This window comes from Cyprinodon tularosa, unplaced genomic scaffold, assembly GCF_016077235.1.
Source record: "Cyprinodon tularosa strain WSP-4 unplaced genomic scaffold, ASM1607723v1 ctg100, whole genome shotgun sequence".
NCBI classification, from domain to species: domain Eukaryota; kingdom Metazoa; phylum Chordata; class Actinopteri; order Cyprinodontiformes; family Cyprinodontidae; genus Cyprinodon; species Cyprinodon tularosa.
Window position 1 is genome coordinate 1,290,284 of NW_024037783.1, and position 17,886 is coordinate 1,308,169.

The 17,886-nt window shown below is 36.7% G+C and overlaps 1 protein-coding gene across 3 annotated transcripts; it reads left to right on the forward strand.

Moving 5' to 3' along the window:
- Window positions 1-288: 288 nt before the first annotated feature.
- Window positions 289-17,829, forward strand: zdhhc13 (zinc finger DHHC-type palmitoyltransferase 13). Of its 3 annotated transcripts, none has more exons than XM_038271719.1 (17): window positions 289-380; window positions 4,979-5,184; window positions 6,597-6,719; window positions 9,438-9,515; window positions 10,543-10,687; window positions 10,773-10,837; window positions 10,960-11,122; window positions 11,935-12,060; window positions 12,155-12,288; window positions 12,397-12,497; window positions 12,815-12,948; window positions 13,036-13,098; window positions 13,177-13,270; window positions 15,136-15,219; window positions 15,294-15,451; window positions 15,793-15,890; window positions 17,264-17,829. In XM_038271719.1, the coding sequence occupies exons 1-17, from the start codon at window positions 357-359 to the stop codon at window positions 17,400-17,402; spliced, it is 1,935 nt and encodes a 644-aa protein (XP_038127647.1). In that variant the 5' UTR covers window positions 289-356; the 3' UTR covers window positions 17,403-17,829. The 3 variants fall into 3 exon arrangements, with proteins under 3 accessions (XP_038127647.1, XP_038127718.1, XP_038127794.1); XM_038271790.1 differs by having other exon boundaries at window positions 12,815-12,939; XM_038271866.1 differs by lacking the exon at window positions 289-380 and adding an exon at window positions 4,734-4,878.
- The last annotated feature ends 57 nt before the right edge of the window (window positions 17,830-17,886 follow it).

The following is a 17,886-nucleotide window of genomic DNA, read 5'->3' on the forward strand; positions in this document are numbered from 1 at the left end:
GGGATTGCATTTGAGTCAATTAGTCGAAGCAATCAACTTGTTTTCCTTAGATAAGAAACTTTGAATCAATTGGACTGTATGATCTTGTGAACTGTAAAGTGCCTTGAGATGACATGAGTTGTGAATTGGCGCTATATAAATAAACTTAATTGAATTTAATTGAATTACTGGCGACCCCTGGGAAATCACACTATTAATATACCCATAATATATTACCTGACAGATATTTGTTTTCAAATTTACCTAACAGGAGCTTAAATTTGTAGAAGCGACTGTATTTTATTTTGAAATCTCACTCCGGAAGTTAAACCTCTGCTACAGATGCTCGAACTTTCGTTTAGCTCCTCCAAACCGAGATGGACTGGAATGAAAGCGGCGGTGTAAGTGGCTTTAACCTTTATTAGCTGCTTTCACTTATCCTGTCCTAAGGGTTTAGTTTTCGGGGTTCAGACGTGGCCCACACAATTAGTTAAACTTAGGTCAGTTTAGCAGGATGTTAGCATTAACTAGCTAGGCTACGGTGTAGTATTAGCCGTTGATGAGTTTCTGACGCGGAATAACCTGTTCAGGTTGAATTAGAAACATTGTTTTTCTTTCACTTACTGTAGTTTTAGTTTTTATTCCTGCATGATAACAAATTAAGTCGTTTTATTAACCAATCTTAAACGAGAGTGTACGTTTAGCTGGTTGTTTATTAACCAGTAAGGTTTCTGCTTTGGTTTTGACACGATGATGAACTGACAGCCCACTGATTCCTGAAGGTGTAACCTGCTTTAGAAATGTATTGTTTTTAGAAACCACTCGCTTCCTTTGTATGGCTTTAATGTACAGGAAAATATGCTTTTCCATATGTTGAGGCATGATGGTAGCACTAAACTGCCGTCAGATTTTACATATTCTAATGAGGTCTGACAGAAAGAGAGAGAAAAAAACAGCCTCCAGGAAGTTCACCCCTTTTCCTCTTGAAAACTCCGGAACATGATTTTAGTTCACTGTTTTCCACACAAATTAGTTGTATGTTGTTGAAAATTACAAATCCTTTATAACTCCCAAAGGGAAAACCCACATTTGATTAAAAATTAGGATAAATTAATATCAGAATATCAACTTCACCCAGTCAAAGGTGTAGTTATTTACATGCTTGTTGAAAAGCATATGTGTGTTTATTTTAGCTTGGTGAATTAGCAAAATAAAATGTGGCAATATGGGAAAACTAGGGGTGAGAAGCCAGAGGCCCATGCCATAAAGCAGCAGGATTAGTGGGTTGGTGAGACAACTTCAGGTTTAACCCTGACTTTCCAGTTTTACAAAGCCTGATCCATTATTTGCTTGGCTAGTCACCATGGTATAGGGTTGGGAATTGATTAGATTTTCACGATTCCGAATCCCTTATCGATTCTTTGAAATGATCCGATTCTCTTATCGATTCTGTGAAACAATGAACTTGGTTAAGTGAACGGTGACATTTGTCTACCTTCGCCTGGGACATTCTATTTCTGCCTGCCTCTGCAAAAACAGAAGGCAGTGAACAGGAGCTGCCAGTCTCTGAGCCAGCCAGGCTACGCGTCTCTTCACAGTCATCTAAATCTAATGGAGAATGCATCGTTTTAAAGAAAAAGCATTACTGTACAATTTTGGGAAATAAACTCTAATCTAATCTCCCCCTGATTTAAATAAACGAGCGTCACCTTTGTTTATTAACCCCAAAGAAAGCTAGGAAATTGGTTTATTTCCAGAAATGGCATATGATTTACTAGGAACGGCATTAAGCACAGCTAGTGATTTAAAACTCTATATTTTATATAATTCTTATAATTCTGCACATGCATGATATAAAACTAGCTACTTACCACCTGATTGTAATTTAAGCTTCTGTCCGGAAGCATCAAAAACATGGCATTCGTTAAAATGTATTTCATGTTGTGTGCGCAGGTGTTTCTGCATGTTGGATGTATTTTCTCCCACGGATGTAATTGCTACTTTGCAATGATTGCAAACCGCCTTGTTGCCATCTTTCTCTTCCTTAAAATGAAGCCAAACTTTCTATTGCTTTGACCGCTTTTGTTTTGCTTTTCTAGACTTAATGCCTGGTCACGTCGTACTTGCTTACTTTCGTAAAAAATGTGACGTATGTCGTGCTGCCCAGCGTTAGGCTCTGATGCTGCCTGGAATCGTTAAGAGAATCGTTAAGCGAGCTGCCAAACATGGAATTGGAACACACAGAACCGGTTCTGAACAGGAACCGGTTTTCGATTCCCATCCCTGGTAACATATTCTAAATGTGAATCTTACTCCAGGGAAGGCTAGATTTCAGTATAATCTGAATCCTATAAAACCCCTTCAGCCAGCAGTCAATCAGCTGTTTGGGAAACAATGACGCTCTTTGATTAAAAACCTGATTTAATTTAGAGATTTAAAACAAAACTTAAACAAAACAACATCACAATAAAGGAACTTGTAAACTAAAACACAGTTAAAATAAAATGTGTTATTGACAAATTTAACAGATTTCAGCAATGTATTTCTTTATTTTTAGTTTTCCTCCTTTTTAACATGCTAACCTTTACCTGTAGCTGTTTTCTCCTGTGTAAAGTCCTAAATGCTGGAATTCATTGTTTTTTTTGTATAATTGTTAAATGAAGCTTAAAAAAAGAAGAAAATAAATACTATGAAGTCTCATTTAAGTAGAAAATAGGTTTAGGTATTTCTGTACATTTAGGGTTTAATTTGAGGATTTCCACCATTCTAAAAGCAGAGGAGATTTTTACCATTTGTCCCACTGAGTTGAGACTTATTGTTATTCAGCTTTATTGTAGCTGAAACCAGAATGCCACGTCTTTCATGCCGCCATCATGTTTGACTTTTCATTGAGACTTTTGTTGTTTTGTTTTGTCCCTCTTTATATTTCTGTATGATGTGTTTTTGTTCCTCAAAGGAGAAATACGATGCTCTCTCTTCTCTTCTCATAATTTTGAATGGTCTGCTAACTTGAACCCGCCCCTTTACACGTTCACCAATCATGATTAGTTTAAGCTGTATTGAGTTAGGAAGTTCATTACCAGCTGCGTTGTACCACTGATCCTGATTGCCGTTATTGTGGATGCTTACCAGGAACAGGAGATTAATCAGATTGTATCTTAATCAATGAATTAGAGCAATATTTGTTTCTATGAATGATCCATTGGTTTATCACCGACTGCAGCTTTCATCAGTACCTAAAGTATGTTCATAGCAGGAGGTAGATTAGGTTTCTCTCACAAGTTTTAGGTCTTCCAGAGGGTTTCCCCCCCAGTTAGATGTTTCCACCCCCTGTGAGGGAATGCTTCAATTCCTGAACTACCTTACCTGACTGTCTCCTTCAGGAATATAGAGTTCAAATTTGTGGAGCTGCCAGATAACCAAATGAGCCAGCAGAAAATGTATGTTTTCCAAATGGAATTCAACTGTAATCAAGCAATTGATTGAGAAGAAGTCGAATACTATGGTTTTCTAATTTCTTATGAAGTAGCTCTGGTTGCAAACAAAGGCTTTCCAATTAAAATATTGGACCTTGCTGGCTTATTATATTCAAATTCTGTGTCTTACAATTTGCTTTTGGTCTGTTTGTTTGTAAATGTAAGTGCTTTGACTATTTACCATAACGCGATCAGGTGGCTGGAAGTATGATATTAAGCATGCATGCAACAAGTTACTCCTGGTGGAGGTGTAAAAAAAATGAGGGGAAGTCTGAAATGAAGTGTGGAAAAAGGGTTAAACAGTATTCCATGTCAAGAGAGGTAACACACCAGTATAGGTTAGATACAATAGGAATTTTAGTGTTCACTGAAGTGGGAGCTAAAGCTGCATAGTTGATGGATGTGCATGTTTGTTTGCTCGCTGGAAAGCTTCTTTTTAGGGTCAAAGTACCAGGACAAATTCTGGACTTAAATTGAGTTTTTTTGCTGCAAAAATAGGAGATAATTTGGCACCTTTCAGATAAATATAAATCTGTATTAAAGGTTACGAAGTAATTTTTCTTAATTTGTGAAGAAATACATTAAATATCCTGTTTTGTTTGTTTTTTTTTCCGCCATTTTTAAGTAACAAATGAAAGCCTGTCTTTGTGCATATGATACAAATGTTAAATTAACCCAAATTATTACAGTTTAAACTTCATATCTCCTTCTTAAAAAGAAACAAAAGAGATGTATTGTTTCTGTTTCTAAAAGTAATCTATTAAAGGCATTAATGACCGAAGGAAAAAATCTCTAAAAATATTAGTAATTCATCTATTTTCACCTCTATATTTTTTGTAGTGTTCTTCTTTCAGTCATTGCATCTCTTTAAAATAAAAGTCATGTTTGTTATAATAAAAAAGTGGCACAATAATTTTTTTATCCAAACAAAATGTATTAAGAGCTGTGCTTCAAATAAACCTTGAATAAATAATTTCTACAAGACGTTGCCTAACTATTCAAGTTTTCTTTTTCTGCTAACTAGCATATGCTGTAATACTTGAACTGCTAAAGTTTTATCAATAGATCTTCCCTTTCTAGAGTCAACCTAAAGAATTTAGTGCAAAGGAGGGGCCCAACGCTCCTTTTGCAGAGTCAACTGAAGTGTTGAGCAATTTTCTCACCCGTGTCATTCATTGGATTGATAAACTATTCAGCTTGTTTACACTGAGTTGTATGGTGGCTGTCTGCTCGGAAGGTGAAGTCATCCATTGTGTCATTATTCTTCCAGAGAGCACAAAGTGTACTGGAGAAAAGGGCAAAACCTGTGGAAAAATGTTTTATATGGTTGTTTCGGTACAGTAAAGCTCAGCCTAACGTAAACCTGTCCATCCTGTGGCGTAATTTTATCTGTATTGCATTTTTTACTCACTTTCTTTAGGAGGTGAAAGATCTGATCCATATTTTCTCTTTTCATCACTTGATTTTTCCCTGTTAAAGCATCCGGGGTCTGATCAGTTTGTTTTGTTTGGCTTTTGTTGCAGGGTCACAGCCACACGCATGACAGCTGTCACCACGGCCACTCTCACGGGCCTAGAGGAGCGGGCCTCGGTGGGATGACCAACATGTACATGCCTGCGTACGGACAGATGGGAATAGGTTCGGAACCGGTCTTAGATATCAGTCAGCAGCCGAAGAAACGATCCCAGATGGATGACAGCAGCAGCTGGGACATTGTGAAGGCCACACAGTAAGTGGTCAGATGTTAACTGTGTTTTTTTTTTTTTTTTTTGTCTGCTTGTTTATTTGTTTTTGTTTTGTTTTGTTTTTTGGTGGGGGGGAATAATTCCAGCCTGCAGCCGAAAATAGCTCGTTTTGTCGATTTAAGATGTTTTGGGGTTTTTTGTATTTTGTAAAAAATCTGTACATTCTTTAGATGTTACTTATTTTAGTGTCAGTAAGAATAATATGACCATCTACTTAATGTGTTCCTATATATTTTTTTCTCTTTTTAGTTAAATGATTTGATGAAATATGGATGATAAGAATACTACAATCTGTAATAATTTGAATAGGGGGGATATTTAATATAAAGCTTGGAATCCTCCTTTTGGCATATCAAGCATTTGGGAATGAAAAACAGAAATGGTGCAAAGATCTTTGCCTGATCATTATGCTCTTTTTTAATGTTTTAGGTAAATAAGCAATATTAATAGTGAACTCAAAAGTTGGCTTTTTTGTGTGTTTATTTAGGTATCTATGGATTTTTTTTAGACTCTCATAAGATGACAACCATAGTTTTATAAAGGTTAATCCTGATAAAGCTTTATGTCTGTGTTTTGAAGGATCTCAGTCTTTAGACCAGCATAGAGTGTAGTTGAAATCAAGACCAAAACATCTTCCTCTTATTCTAATTCGATTCTAATTTAGTTCAATAAATGTTACTACGCTACATTATACTGTATGTTCATTTTTGTACACTTTTAACATGTATTTAGAGAAAAAAAAATGTTTTAGCCGGATCTCTTGTTTATAGTCCACGATTTTTCTTTAGTTGGGGGAAAAAAAAAAAAAAAAAAAGCAGTTGGCTTTATCGCACTGCTTTTGTTAGAAAACTTTTTTTAAAAGGTTAGATTTTTGGTGTTTTTGAGTTTTCTGGTCTTTGTCTATGTGAGCAGTGTTTTTATATTTATATATATATATATAAAATTTTGTTTTTTTAAACAGTGGTCAAGTATTTAAATAGTCGTGCTGCAGCCTTAGATATTTTCCTATTTTAAATTTGTTCAAATGCCGGAAAGCTTCTTTTTTAGACTGAAGGTTGAGATCTGAGTTCAAGTGTTAATGTATCTGATCAGGGAGTCGATGTACAGCAGAGAATGACTGGAATCCATGTGCTGCTGGTTCTGTTCACCTCAGCATGTGTCAGAATAAGCAATTTTGTTTCACATTGTCTAAAATCAGATTAAAAGAACCTGTTTTACAAGCTTGATGCGCTGAAAACCTTTTGCTTCACTGGATTTAGTCAATAACTTCTTTTGTTCCTTGTGGCTTTCTTTACATTTAGACAGTTTTTTTTGTTTTGTTTTTTTAGTATAGTATTTTTACCTTTACGCTTCTCTTTAAGAATAAGTGTATTAAGTCTCTTTCTCATCCCGTCAGGTTTGGGATCCTTGAACGCTGTAAGGAGCTGGTAGAGGCAGGATATGACGTCAGGCAGCCTGACAAAGAGAACGTCACTCTGCTGCACTGGGCGGCGATCAACAACCGCTTGGAGCTGGTCAAGTAAGAGTTTCTGAAATTAAATTTACTTTAGTCTTTTCTTTTTGGCTCTTACAATGTTTATTTCTGAATGAAATACACCACTATGATTTTTTTTTATTAAAGATTTTAACTTATAATGATCAATTTTTAGATCCTTATTAAAACCTGCTGCTTTTCTTGAGATGTCTGACCGTCTGCTCTTATGCCTGATTTAAAAATTCAGATCAAAAGTTTGGACACACCTTCTCATTCAAAGAGTTTTCTTTATTTTCATGACTGTGACAATTAAAGATTCACACTGAAGGCATCAAAACTATTAACACATGTGGAATTATATACTTAACAAAAAAGTGTGAAACAAGTGAAAATTTGTCTTATATTCTAGGTTATTATAAGTAGACACCTTTTGCTTTGATTACTGGTTCGCACACTCTTGGCATTCTCTAGATGAGCTTTAAGAGGTAGTCACCTGAAATGGTTTTCACTTCACAGGTGTCTCCTGTCAGGTTTAATAAGTGGGATTTCTTGCCTTATAAATGGGGTTGGGACCATCAGTTGTGTTGTGCAGAAGTCAGGAGGATACACAGCTGATAGTCCTACTGAATAGACTGTATTTTCATTTGTTTCACACTTTTTTGTTAAGTATATAAATCCACATGTGTTAATTCATAGTTTCGATGCCTTCAGTGTGAATCTACAATTTTCATAGTCATGAAAATAAAGAAAACTCTTTGAATGAGAAGGTGTGTCCAAACTTTTGGTCTGAACTGAACTGAAACAGATCAAGTTTAGCTTTTATTAAAAAAATACATATTTTTAAAATGTTCTATATGAATGGACATTCCTCACATTTATGAACTAAACAATATTCAAAAATAGTATAAAGCTATAGAATCAAGGTAATTAAAACTAAGCTTTGGGTGTCATGGTGCTGTTATAATATCATTGCTACATCCCTTCTGTTTTAACCCACTATCAACACACATCCGTCCACCTTAACTGATCAGATGACCATCACCTGCTTTATGCCGAGATGTTAGTGAGGCAATAAACAACATAAAATGGGACTAATGTTTTTTAAACATTGCTTATACTTAGAACATGCCAACATGACAGAAATCAACCTGAGAGTATGTAACCCGACACGCTGTATTTCACTACACTGTTCAGCAGGAAAGTATTTCTTCCAGGGATAAGTATTCATAGGGAACAGTTTTAAAGGAGCTGATAATATTCTCTGGGCTCTAGTTTGCAGCAACACACGCTCTGAGCAGCCAGTCGCTAAGATGCGCAGCATCAAAGCCACTCTCGTCACCTCACTGACAGGTGTGCGGTGGAAGAAGAAACAACATAAGGAGCCCATCTAAACTAAAATTTAGTTGTTTGTTTGCTAGAAGGCAAACTGTTCTGATGAATCCATTATAAAATGCAAAATGAAAGCACTGGTTATGAGAGGCAGGAATCTATATGCTCTGCTATGAAGGCTGAAACATGCAGACCAACTCTGTGCGGCTCACAGGATCTGGGGGCCTGGGCACCAGTAGATGCCCTGGCAGTGACACTGCTGGATGCAGGAAGATGCATCCTGGATTTGGGAGTTTTCAGCTAAATGCAAATTAAACTGATAGGTGCAGTCCAAATAGTGGTGGCAGTATGGAAGAAGGCAGGAAGAGGAAGCAGGATCTAGCTCTATCTGCTAATAGGAGCTTTATGGTTGCCCCAATAAGTGACAGAATGTAAAGGCAGAGCCCACCTCACAGAGTTGAATAAACATACATAATTTTTCGACATGAACTCTGTGTAACACATGTTTAATCAGTAAGGACCCATGTTCCAGAGTTCCTTTCCTACCCTAGATAGAGGAGAAGAGCTTGGAATGGTAGGTAGGAGTTACAATTTGAGGTCGCTTGAAGGAGCGGAATAGACGGCTGCATCAAAGACTTAAGTTTCTGTACATGGATCTTTCATGGCTCTCCCTAGCCTTGTTGCACCACTGGAGCCCAGCCTCAATTACAATTTATACATGTTTGTTTGCCTACAGGAGAGGCATGCTTATCTGAACAAAATTCCCAACATTTTTCAAGAGCCAGTCTATGCAAGCAAACCAACTATAGATCAAATAAAACAGGCTTGGAGGGAACTATTGGGAGGGAGATAAGTGTAACTAGGTTTTATAATAAATACAAAAATCGAAGTAGCTTTGGTTTAAAGTTAGAGTGAAGCATTTCTCAGACTTCCTTCTGCATAAAGCAACACAGTGTTGGAACTGCAATATTTCTGGTGGTTGTGAAGACAATTCCCTCCCCATTCTTCTACTTTTCTATCATCATAATTTCTCTTCTGCAAAGTTTTGATGCACAGAGCCTGAAGTATAATGACCTCTGAACATTTCATCCAAACAAACTGTGCAGCTCAAATTCTTCACATGTTGATATTTTGGAAACAACTGGGATGTGATGTATTTTGCAGCCAAACTAACCATTAAATCAAGATTTGATGTGTTATGAATGTGTTTACTATTGTATTGTATCACCTCTGTAATCTGTTTAAGGCCCAATGTGTCTACTATTTAAAGTTACATTTTATTTAATGTCTTTTTTGTTGTTGTTGTCTTCTTTCCATTTTCTGTTCAACTTTGTTTTTAAGACCTTAAAAACAGAAAGTAGTCAAGCTACTCTGGGATGTTTTTGTATAATAAATAAACAGCTTTCTGTATCTTCTGGTTGTTTTTTTTTTTAGGTACTTTATATCCAAAGGAGCAATCATTGACCAGCTGGGAGGAGACCTGAACTCTACTCCACTCCACTGGGCCATAAGGTTGGAGCATTATGGTTTTACTGCTCTATTCCAAAAAAGTTAAAAAACAATCCACTGGACTTTGTTTCCAAGTTTTTCATAAACCTTTTTCAATTGAAAATGTGGCGCAAAATGAAGCCTCACTTTGGCTTAGAAATCACCTTGAGGCTTTTAAGGTCCACCCCTAAGGAATAGGGAGTCGTTTGGGTTCTTTGTTAGCCTGCAATAGCCGATACTTGTCCATGTCTCTAAAATGGGTCATTAGGGGGAATTGTTAGAGTGGCTGAACAGGCATGGTGTTCTCTTCCCCTGTACGGTGGGGGTTGCGATGATGGTGGGAAGGAATCAACTGCATCAATCGCTGCATTGTAGGTTTTTGAAAGCTGAAACTAGGGTCCACCCCCTCTGTTTAACATAGATGCCTTCCTTTATACAGTACCCCTCTTAAACCAACTATCTTCCAGAATGTTCACATTCTAGTTCTGAAAAGAATGTCTTTTGTCCATAAGGTATAGATATACCGCTGAGCCTTGTCCTGAGGAAGTAGCTCTTCTGTGTTGGGCCATGCGTCTGTAGAGAGGTTGTTCGGTTTCTCCGATATAAAGATCAGAGCATTCCTCACTGCACTGAACTGCAAACGCCACTCCGCTCATATGTGGTCTGGGGATTTTGTCCTTAGGAGGCTCTAGTCTCTGTTTAAGGGTCTTGTTTGGTTTGTACTGGTTTTTTGTGTTTGGAGAAAAGCTTCTTGTGTGTTTCAGAGACTCCAGAAAAGCTTCCTGGATGGGAAACAAAACGTCTTAAAACTAGGAAACAAAGTCCAGTTGATTGCTTGTTTTGGAATGACTATGACCTGAGTGACTGAGAATCTTCACCAGCATTTTACTGATCTAGTTTAATATTCAGCTGGGAAATACAACCTTTTCCTCATTTAAAAAATAAATATTTGTTTATATTTGGATTTAGGTGTTTACAGGAGTGTTTTTTTTCTGTCATTGCTCTTTGCATAAAGCCAGTTCTTCTGTGTATGTTCTGTATGTGTGTGCAGACAGGGCCACCTTCCCATGGTGATCCAGTTGATGAGATATGGAGCAGACCCCTCCATCACAGATGGAGAAGGTTACCGCTCACTCCACCTCGCCATCCTCTTCCAGCACATGGCCATTGCTGCTTATCTTATGGCGAAAGGAGAGGTCAGACTCCACACAGGGTCATTTTTCTTAGTTTTCTTTTGCTTTCTTTACATTTTTTTACTTCTTGTTGCTTCGTTATGATCAGGAAGTGGATGTGCCTGACTGTAACGGACAGACACCTCTGATGTTAGCAGCTCAGAAGATCATTGGGTAAGACCCTCCATCACTGGTTTGACACAAAAATGTTAGATTTTAATTTCTCTTTTCTTCTGAGTATTCAGTGGGCTGTGCCTCGGTTGTCTGTATTAAAAGTTTGTGTTTTTCTGCCTTAGGCCTGAGCCCACAAACTTCCTCATCAAAAACAACGCCTCGGTTAGTGCTGTGGACAAAGTTAACAGGAACACGCCGCTGCATTGCGCAGTGCTTGCGGGTAATGTTGACGCTGCCCACGTCCTGTTGGAGGCAGGTGCAAGCGTGGACGCTGAAAACATCAACGTGAGTTTCACAATTTTTAGATGATCACATTTCAAGGAAAAAGTGCAGATTTCATTCTGCACTTTTCTGCGCTTCTCTCTGTTTGACAAGTAGAGATACTGCAGGGTTTAAGGACATGCTTTAGAAGAAATTTCCACCGTGGGGGTTGGGACTTTCTGGAGGGTCTATTGACACCTGATGGGTGACATTAAATGTACATTTTAAATGTTAGATCAAATTATATATTAAATAAATTAATTTAAAAATGAATTTAATTCCATGCTTTTATATTTTGGCAGCTGTTTTTTTGGGGTTGCGGGCTGGAATTTTATGGAACCCCTCCTTTAAATAAAACAAAAACGACTTGAAAGCTTGGGATAACTGTATAATGTTTTTGATCTCAATCTCTGTGTATAAATCGAATTGATCTCCACAGGAAATCAGTCTGATCCTTTGTAAATGCTCATCATGAACTGGTCCTGTTATATTTACTGTTCTACTTTAATTATCAGTCATTACTTTATAATGAGTCATAAACACAGAAGCAGTACTTAAACGGCCATCCCTCTGAGAAAATATTAAATTAACCAAAGATGTTTCTATGTGAAAAAAGATTTGTCTTGTTTAATTAGGAGGTAGATCTATCATTTTAGTATTTTCTGCTAAAATCTACCATATCTAGGTGCCTGAAATCATGAGAAAATTATATATTTCAAATATGCTGCCAGGAGTCCTAATTTTTTTTCTCCCATACATGGATTCAATAAAGTAGGACAATATAATTTAAACCAAGAGTAATTGTTCCCCTTTGAATGATGTGTTTTATTCCTCAGGGTCACACACCCATCGACTTGGCCCACCAAGTGAACAGCCCGCTGCTCATTCGCATACTAAATATCGTTAAACAGGAGAGGCTCCGCTCTAATTCCCGCTGTCTACGCTTCATTGTCAGATACAAGGTATAAATTTATAGCCCCTAATCATATAGAAAGAAGTAAGAAGGAGCACCTGCCACTTGGATTGCTTTCATCTTGTTTTCTGATATTTTTGCAGGTTTTGGTGCAGTTCCTATTTAGCACTGCCTTATTCGGATGTGTGGGAGCAATATTTGATATGAACTCAGAGTCCTGGTTACTCAAAAGTATCCTGTTAGCCTGTGTGATGGCTGTGATTAACCTAGCCTCAAGGTGACAACCTGTTTGCCTTCAGATCCTCTTTCAGCTAACGGACATGTAAAAGCAAATAGTTTTCATGTTCAAGGAAATTTAACCACAACTGTTTGCAATTGAAAACAGGAATTCTCCAAACCCTGAGTTTCAGTCGCTTCTTCTGCCTTCGGCACTGATGGCATCAGTGTTCTGGATGCTCGTCACCTGGTGGCTCTGGTTCCTGCCAGATATCCTTCCTATATGAAGAGAAATTCTTAAAAAATTGTTTTAGCAGTCTTATTTTCCATTAATAAAGATTAAAATTTATATAGGTGGCTTTTTTTAGTTTGAAAGGGAGGGAGGTTTACTCAAAAAGCTCAGCTTTCATATTGTTTCATTTTTATTTGCCTACATTTCAACACTAGAGATTCTTTTTCCTTCCCTTCAAAATGAAAGGAAACATTGATATAATCCTTAAACCTTCCTCCCATCTCAGAGTTTCCAGTAAAACTTCAAATGCACACTGAACAAGCCTGGCTTTCTTGTTTTCTTAACCTAAATCTACATCTACCCAGCACAACGGTTCAGGTACTGTTCATTCTGAATGCTACCGCTCTTCTCTACTACTTCCTTCGAACCTGCAGGACAGACCCTGGTTTCATCAAGACTACAGAAGAACAGAAGAAAATGGTGGGCAAGGTCTTTGAACTTGTAACTCATTTAAAGCTCTTGCATGTAATCATTTCCAAAACCTTATACTTTTTTCCTTTGCATTTGGGATTTCAGAACGTGGTGGCGATGGCTGAGGCGGGCTGTTTGGACCCTAGAGTATTTTGCACTTCCTGTATGGTAAGTCGTTAAATCTTAAAAATTTGATTTAACAGCAGCAAAAATCTAAACTACATGACATCCCTTCCCATCTTCCAGGTAAAGAAACCATTGAGAGCGGCTCACTGCTTTAGCTGTGATGCATGCGTGGCAAAGCAAGACCACCATTCTGAGTGGATCAACACCTGCATAGGTACGACTGAATAATGAGGGGAATTAGCAAATAATGAGTGGCTTTGTCATCAGGTTAGCATGGAAAGGTTCTATAGTCCACTGAAAGTGTCAAAGCTAAATCTGGTTGGTTAAAATATATATATATTCCACACAGTTCTAAGTACATTACAGCACTTCAGATTAGTTAATATATGCAGCCGTTTCCTTCAGTTTAATTAAAGAATTTTTCTATAAACACAAATACAAAACCAAGTTTTTTCATTGTCTTTGCTGACGAGCCTGATTTTATTCCAGTTGTTTGAACCAGGCCTTCTAACCACTGGCTAATTTGCTGCTATATAAGGAATAGTAAACTTCTAAAATATAAACTAAAATTAAGCAAGATAGAACTGGCACAACATGCAAGCTTGTGCCAGTTCATAATTAAAAAGAACAAGCTCAGTTCAAACAGATGGAAACCAACTACCTTATGTTCAAAGTTCACTTTTTCAAAAATGAACAAAGTTCAAAAACATATAAAATAATTACCAGTTCAAGTTCATTTAATAAATAAAGCCACTATCCTACACAGCAGAATCTAATATATATCATCCTTTTAAATGTGTGGTCATAATGAAAAATACTTGATACATATACTGTATGTGCAGTGAAGCCTTTATTTAGCCAGATTACTCAGAACTTCAGAAACATACAGGTACATTCAGATTCTGCTAAAATTCTCTGTATAAAAAACATTTTCTTATGTTCCTCATTCAGTAGCAGATATTTCCCAAGATAGCTTGGATGCTTTAACTCGATGCGTCGCTTTAAATTTGAAGTGGACATTTTCTGATACATGGACTTATTTGTTAAGTCCCGGTGGGCACAGTTTTCACAAAAACGAGTCTTCTTTTGTTAGTTCATAAAATCAAAAAAAATAAATAAATAAAATATATGTATATGTGTGTGTGTATATGCCATTTTGTTACAATGTTTTAGGAAAGATGAACCCGCCAGTGCTTATTACTTACTAAAAAATGTCAATATGGGTATTTAGAAAATATCTAAAGGTGTATCATATAGAGTAGTATCAATAAATCATCCCTGGCCACAACATGATTTAGTTAGTTTGATTCTATAACTTAAACAAATGTTCTATTTCAACTTTCTATAACTGTTATTTCAGTCTCTAAAGAGCTTGTGAGTAATGCTGCTTCTTTCTAGTGGTTGGTGTTTAAATCTGTTGATGTTCACGACCTCGTGAAAAAGTCAGACTCGGAATCAGTGATCTGCTCAAAAGTATTTTCAATAGCATGTCATTTAAAAAATATATTTATTTTTTTTAAATATATTTTCAATCATTACTTTAATGTATAGTAGAATATGAAGCAGCATTGAGCAATAATTAAAACCACATTCTGACTTTAGAAAACATCCTGGAAGTCCTTTGTGTTGCTGTGATCAGTTTTCACCACATGGGGTCAGCGGTACGTTGGGGAAACTTGGGATTCACACATTGAAACAGAAACTTGAAACCCTGTCATGTTTTTGGAAAACTTTGACAGTTTTCTGGGCTAAAGGTCGTCTCAGCTGGACGGAATCTTTTTGTCCGGGATTAGACAACCTCACATGTAAAGACAAAAGAGGAGAGGGAATATAAGATAGAATTAGTCCTTTGGAAGAGCATCAATGAAAATGTTAGATGAGTTGTACTATTTACTGTCTCTCTTCAAGGTTAATTATACAAATCAATTGATTATTGATAAATGCCGAGCTTTTAAAACTTTGATTATTAAAGACAAGTTTCTATCAATATCTGTGCAGATTAGAAACTAAGCCATAAGATTTTAGTGATCTATTCTGTCTGCTCAATATAAACTGTTAACCTTCATGTTAATGTTTTAGGAGCAAGGAACCACCGCTACTTCGTCCTTTTTCTGCTCGCCCTCTCGCTGCTGGGCTGCTCGATGCTCTACGGTTGTTTTACATGTGAGTCAATAAGCAAAAGTATAACAGAAGCTGATGGATCTGCATAATAAAAATAGATGTTTCTGTCCTTCCAGACTGGAAAAGTCACTGTTTGCTGCATTATGAGGATCAGGGTGTGTGGGGGGTCCTGTCTGCAGGCATTAGCTGCTCCCCCTGGGTGCTCTTCATCTTTGTGCTGTCTTTCTACCATACCTGCTGGTCCACTTTGTTCCTGATAGGGCAGCTTTACCAGGTGATGGCTGAAATCTGTTGATGGGTTTCTATGGCCCACAGATGTCTTTTTATTAGTGCGGTAAAACTTCATCTTTTAATCTAATGTAACAAAAAAAGATGACTACAAATTGGACTTAAAATAAAACAAACAGAAATAAAGTTCTTCTTTTTTATTGAGGCAAAAAGAATGACTCCTAACGATCTGTAGTTAGTTTCAGATCAGATTAGAGGTCTTAACACCCATTAAACCTATAAAACCAGTTCAGCTGCTTTTCTTATCTCCTGCCTTTGTTCACTTAATGAACATTGTTGTTTTTGAATAATGTTTTTCCTTGTTTTTTTTTCTGTGTTTCTGATCAGATTGCATTCCTGGGATTAACATCTTCAGAGAGAACAAATCGGATCCTCCTACAAAGGAGAATGAGACAATCTGTGTCCTTGAGACAAAATCCATTCAAGTGAGTTCACTGATATTCCTCTCCTGTTTATGAAGGATTTACCTGATACTGGACTATAGAGGCAAATCAAAGTATTTAGCTTTAAAGGTGAATACATAAAAAACATTGCTGTGAAGACAGGTGTTTTGGTCTGTTTTTATTTGTTTATCATTATTTATCAGTCGTTGTTTATGCCTTACGTTAAACTAAGGTATATTAAGGTGACAATATACAAAGGTATATTATTTGTCTTTATATGTAGTGCCTTAAAAAACGTTGTTTTTTTTCTTCCTTCTATTTAGATGTTTAATCATAAAATAAATTTTGTTTTACTATAAATGTATCTGATAAAGCAAACCAAATGTTTTACTAATTATAAAGGATTTATGGTTATTAACATGTTATTATTTCTGGAGTTTGATTAGATCTAAGAACAGTTCAGCTTATTACGGCATGTAGCTAAAACACTTTTTCTTGCCCCTAATAAATGAGTGTTTCCCATTCATATTTTTTCTGGACTTCACTTGATGATTCAAACACAGGAGCATTGCATTCTGGGAGCTGTCGCATGTTTTGTGCCGTTTTCATGCTGAACTATAAACCTTCACTTTAATCTTAAGTCCTTTTGTTTAGTTTCTAACAAGCTTGTATATATGAGAAATGGGTGGAAAACTGTAGTTTGTGTCTTTTGGTTTTGTAAATTCTCTTCAGATATTGCTAGAAAATGTTGAGAGTGCAATTTAAAAAATATATAAGTATATTTTAAAAATACTGCGGCAAAGTTATTAAGAGCCACTAGTTGCCGGTACCTGGTTAAAATCAAAAGTAGACTAAACTATCTAATTATTCCAGGGAGTTTGGAACAAGTCTTAAATTAGTATAACTATATTCTTTATGATTATCTCACTTTATTTATTTATTCTCAACTGGGATAATAAATCCTAATTTTACTCGGGTATCTGATCGAACCCAGTTAACACTGGGAGGACCTGGAAGTGGACTTTGTGTGTGTTTACTCTGCTCAGATGTTGAAGAAGACTGTAGGTTTGAAAGCAATCATTTCAACTCTGATTTACATCAAACAACTTCTCATTCACCATTTTCTGTTCATAGTGAAAAGCTTATCTTTCCATAATATAACGACTCAGAAGGTTGTGGTAGTTTTCTCCACTATGGAACCAGTTTCTGTATGGACCAGTGGGAAATTTTAAACAGCTTTGCATTCTTCCCCTTGTTCCTGTGTGAACAACAGAAAACTAGACTTTAAGCTTATTAAACCCATGGATTTAAACAGAAACACATTTTAAAATAAGCTGGAAATTAGAGGCTTGCATCCTCAAAGTTTCCATTTCCTTTTCACCACTCTGGTTTCTTCTTGACCCGTCTGTCTGCAGCCTGGGTGTGGTGCAGAACCTGGTGACGTTCTTCCAGCTGCGCTGTTGTGGCCTCTGCAAGCCGACCGTCATCGACTGGACGTCCCAGTTTCAGTCCCAGCGTGACCAATACCTGTTGGAACAAATGAACATGATCTGACCTCATCCCCACCGCAAAAATGTCCGTGTGGGACCGCTCCTGGACCAAAAGCACAGAATGTATTTATGTACTTGTCCATCCTTTTGCTCATTTGTAAAGAGAGACTTAATAATAGTAGAGGTTGAAAAATACAGAGGAGATGTAGATACCATATGATCCAGGTGATCTTTGTACAGTCTGCTGCTGCCTTATGACCAATGTGAGTAAAAATGGAAAAATCTTTAAGGCCTAAATAGTTCTGGACGTTTTGTGCTGTTTTTATGAAAACATTTATTTTTATCATCTAACAAGATGAAAACAAGATTTGTATGTGTAAAATGGTTTTGTTTTATGACTTTTATAAAAGCTGCATGTGTTTCATAACAAGTGACCACTATTATATACTTCAATAACGCAATCTTGTGCCTGTCTTTCTAACGGTTGAAAACTTGCTTTTACTTGAGTCTTTTTAAAACAAAAAGTTGGAGTATATTTCTATAACTGG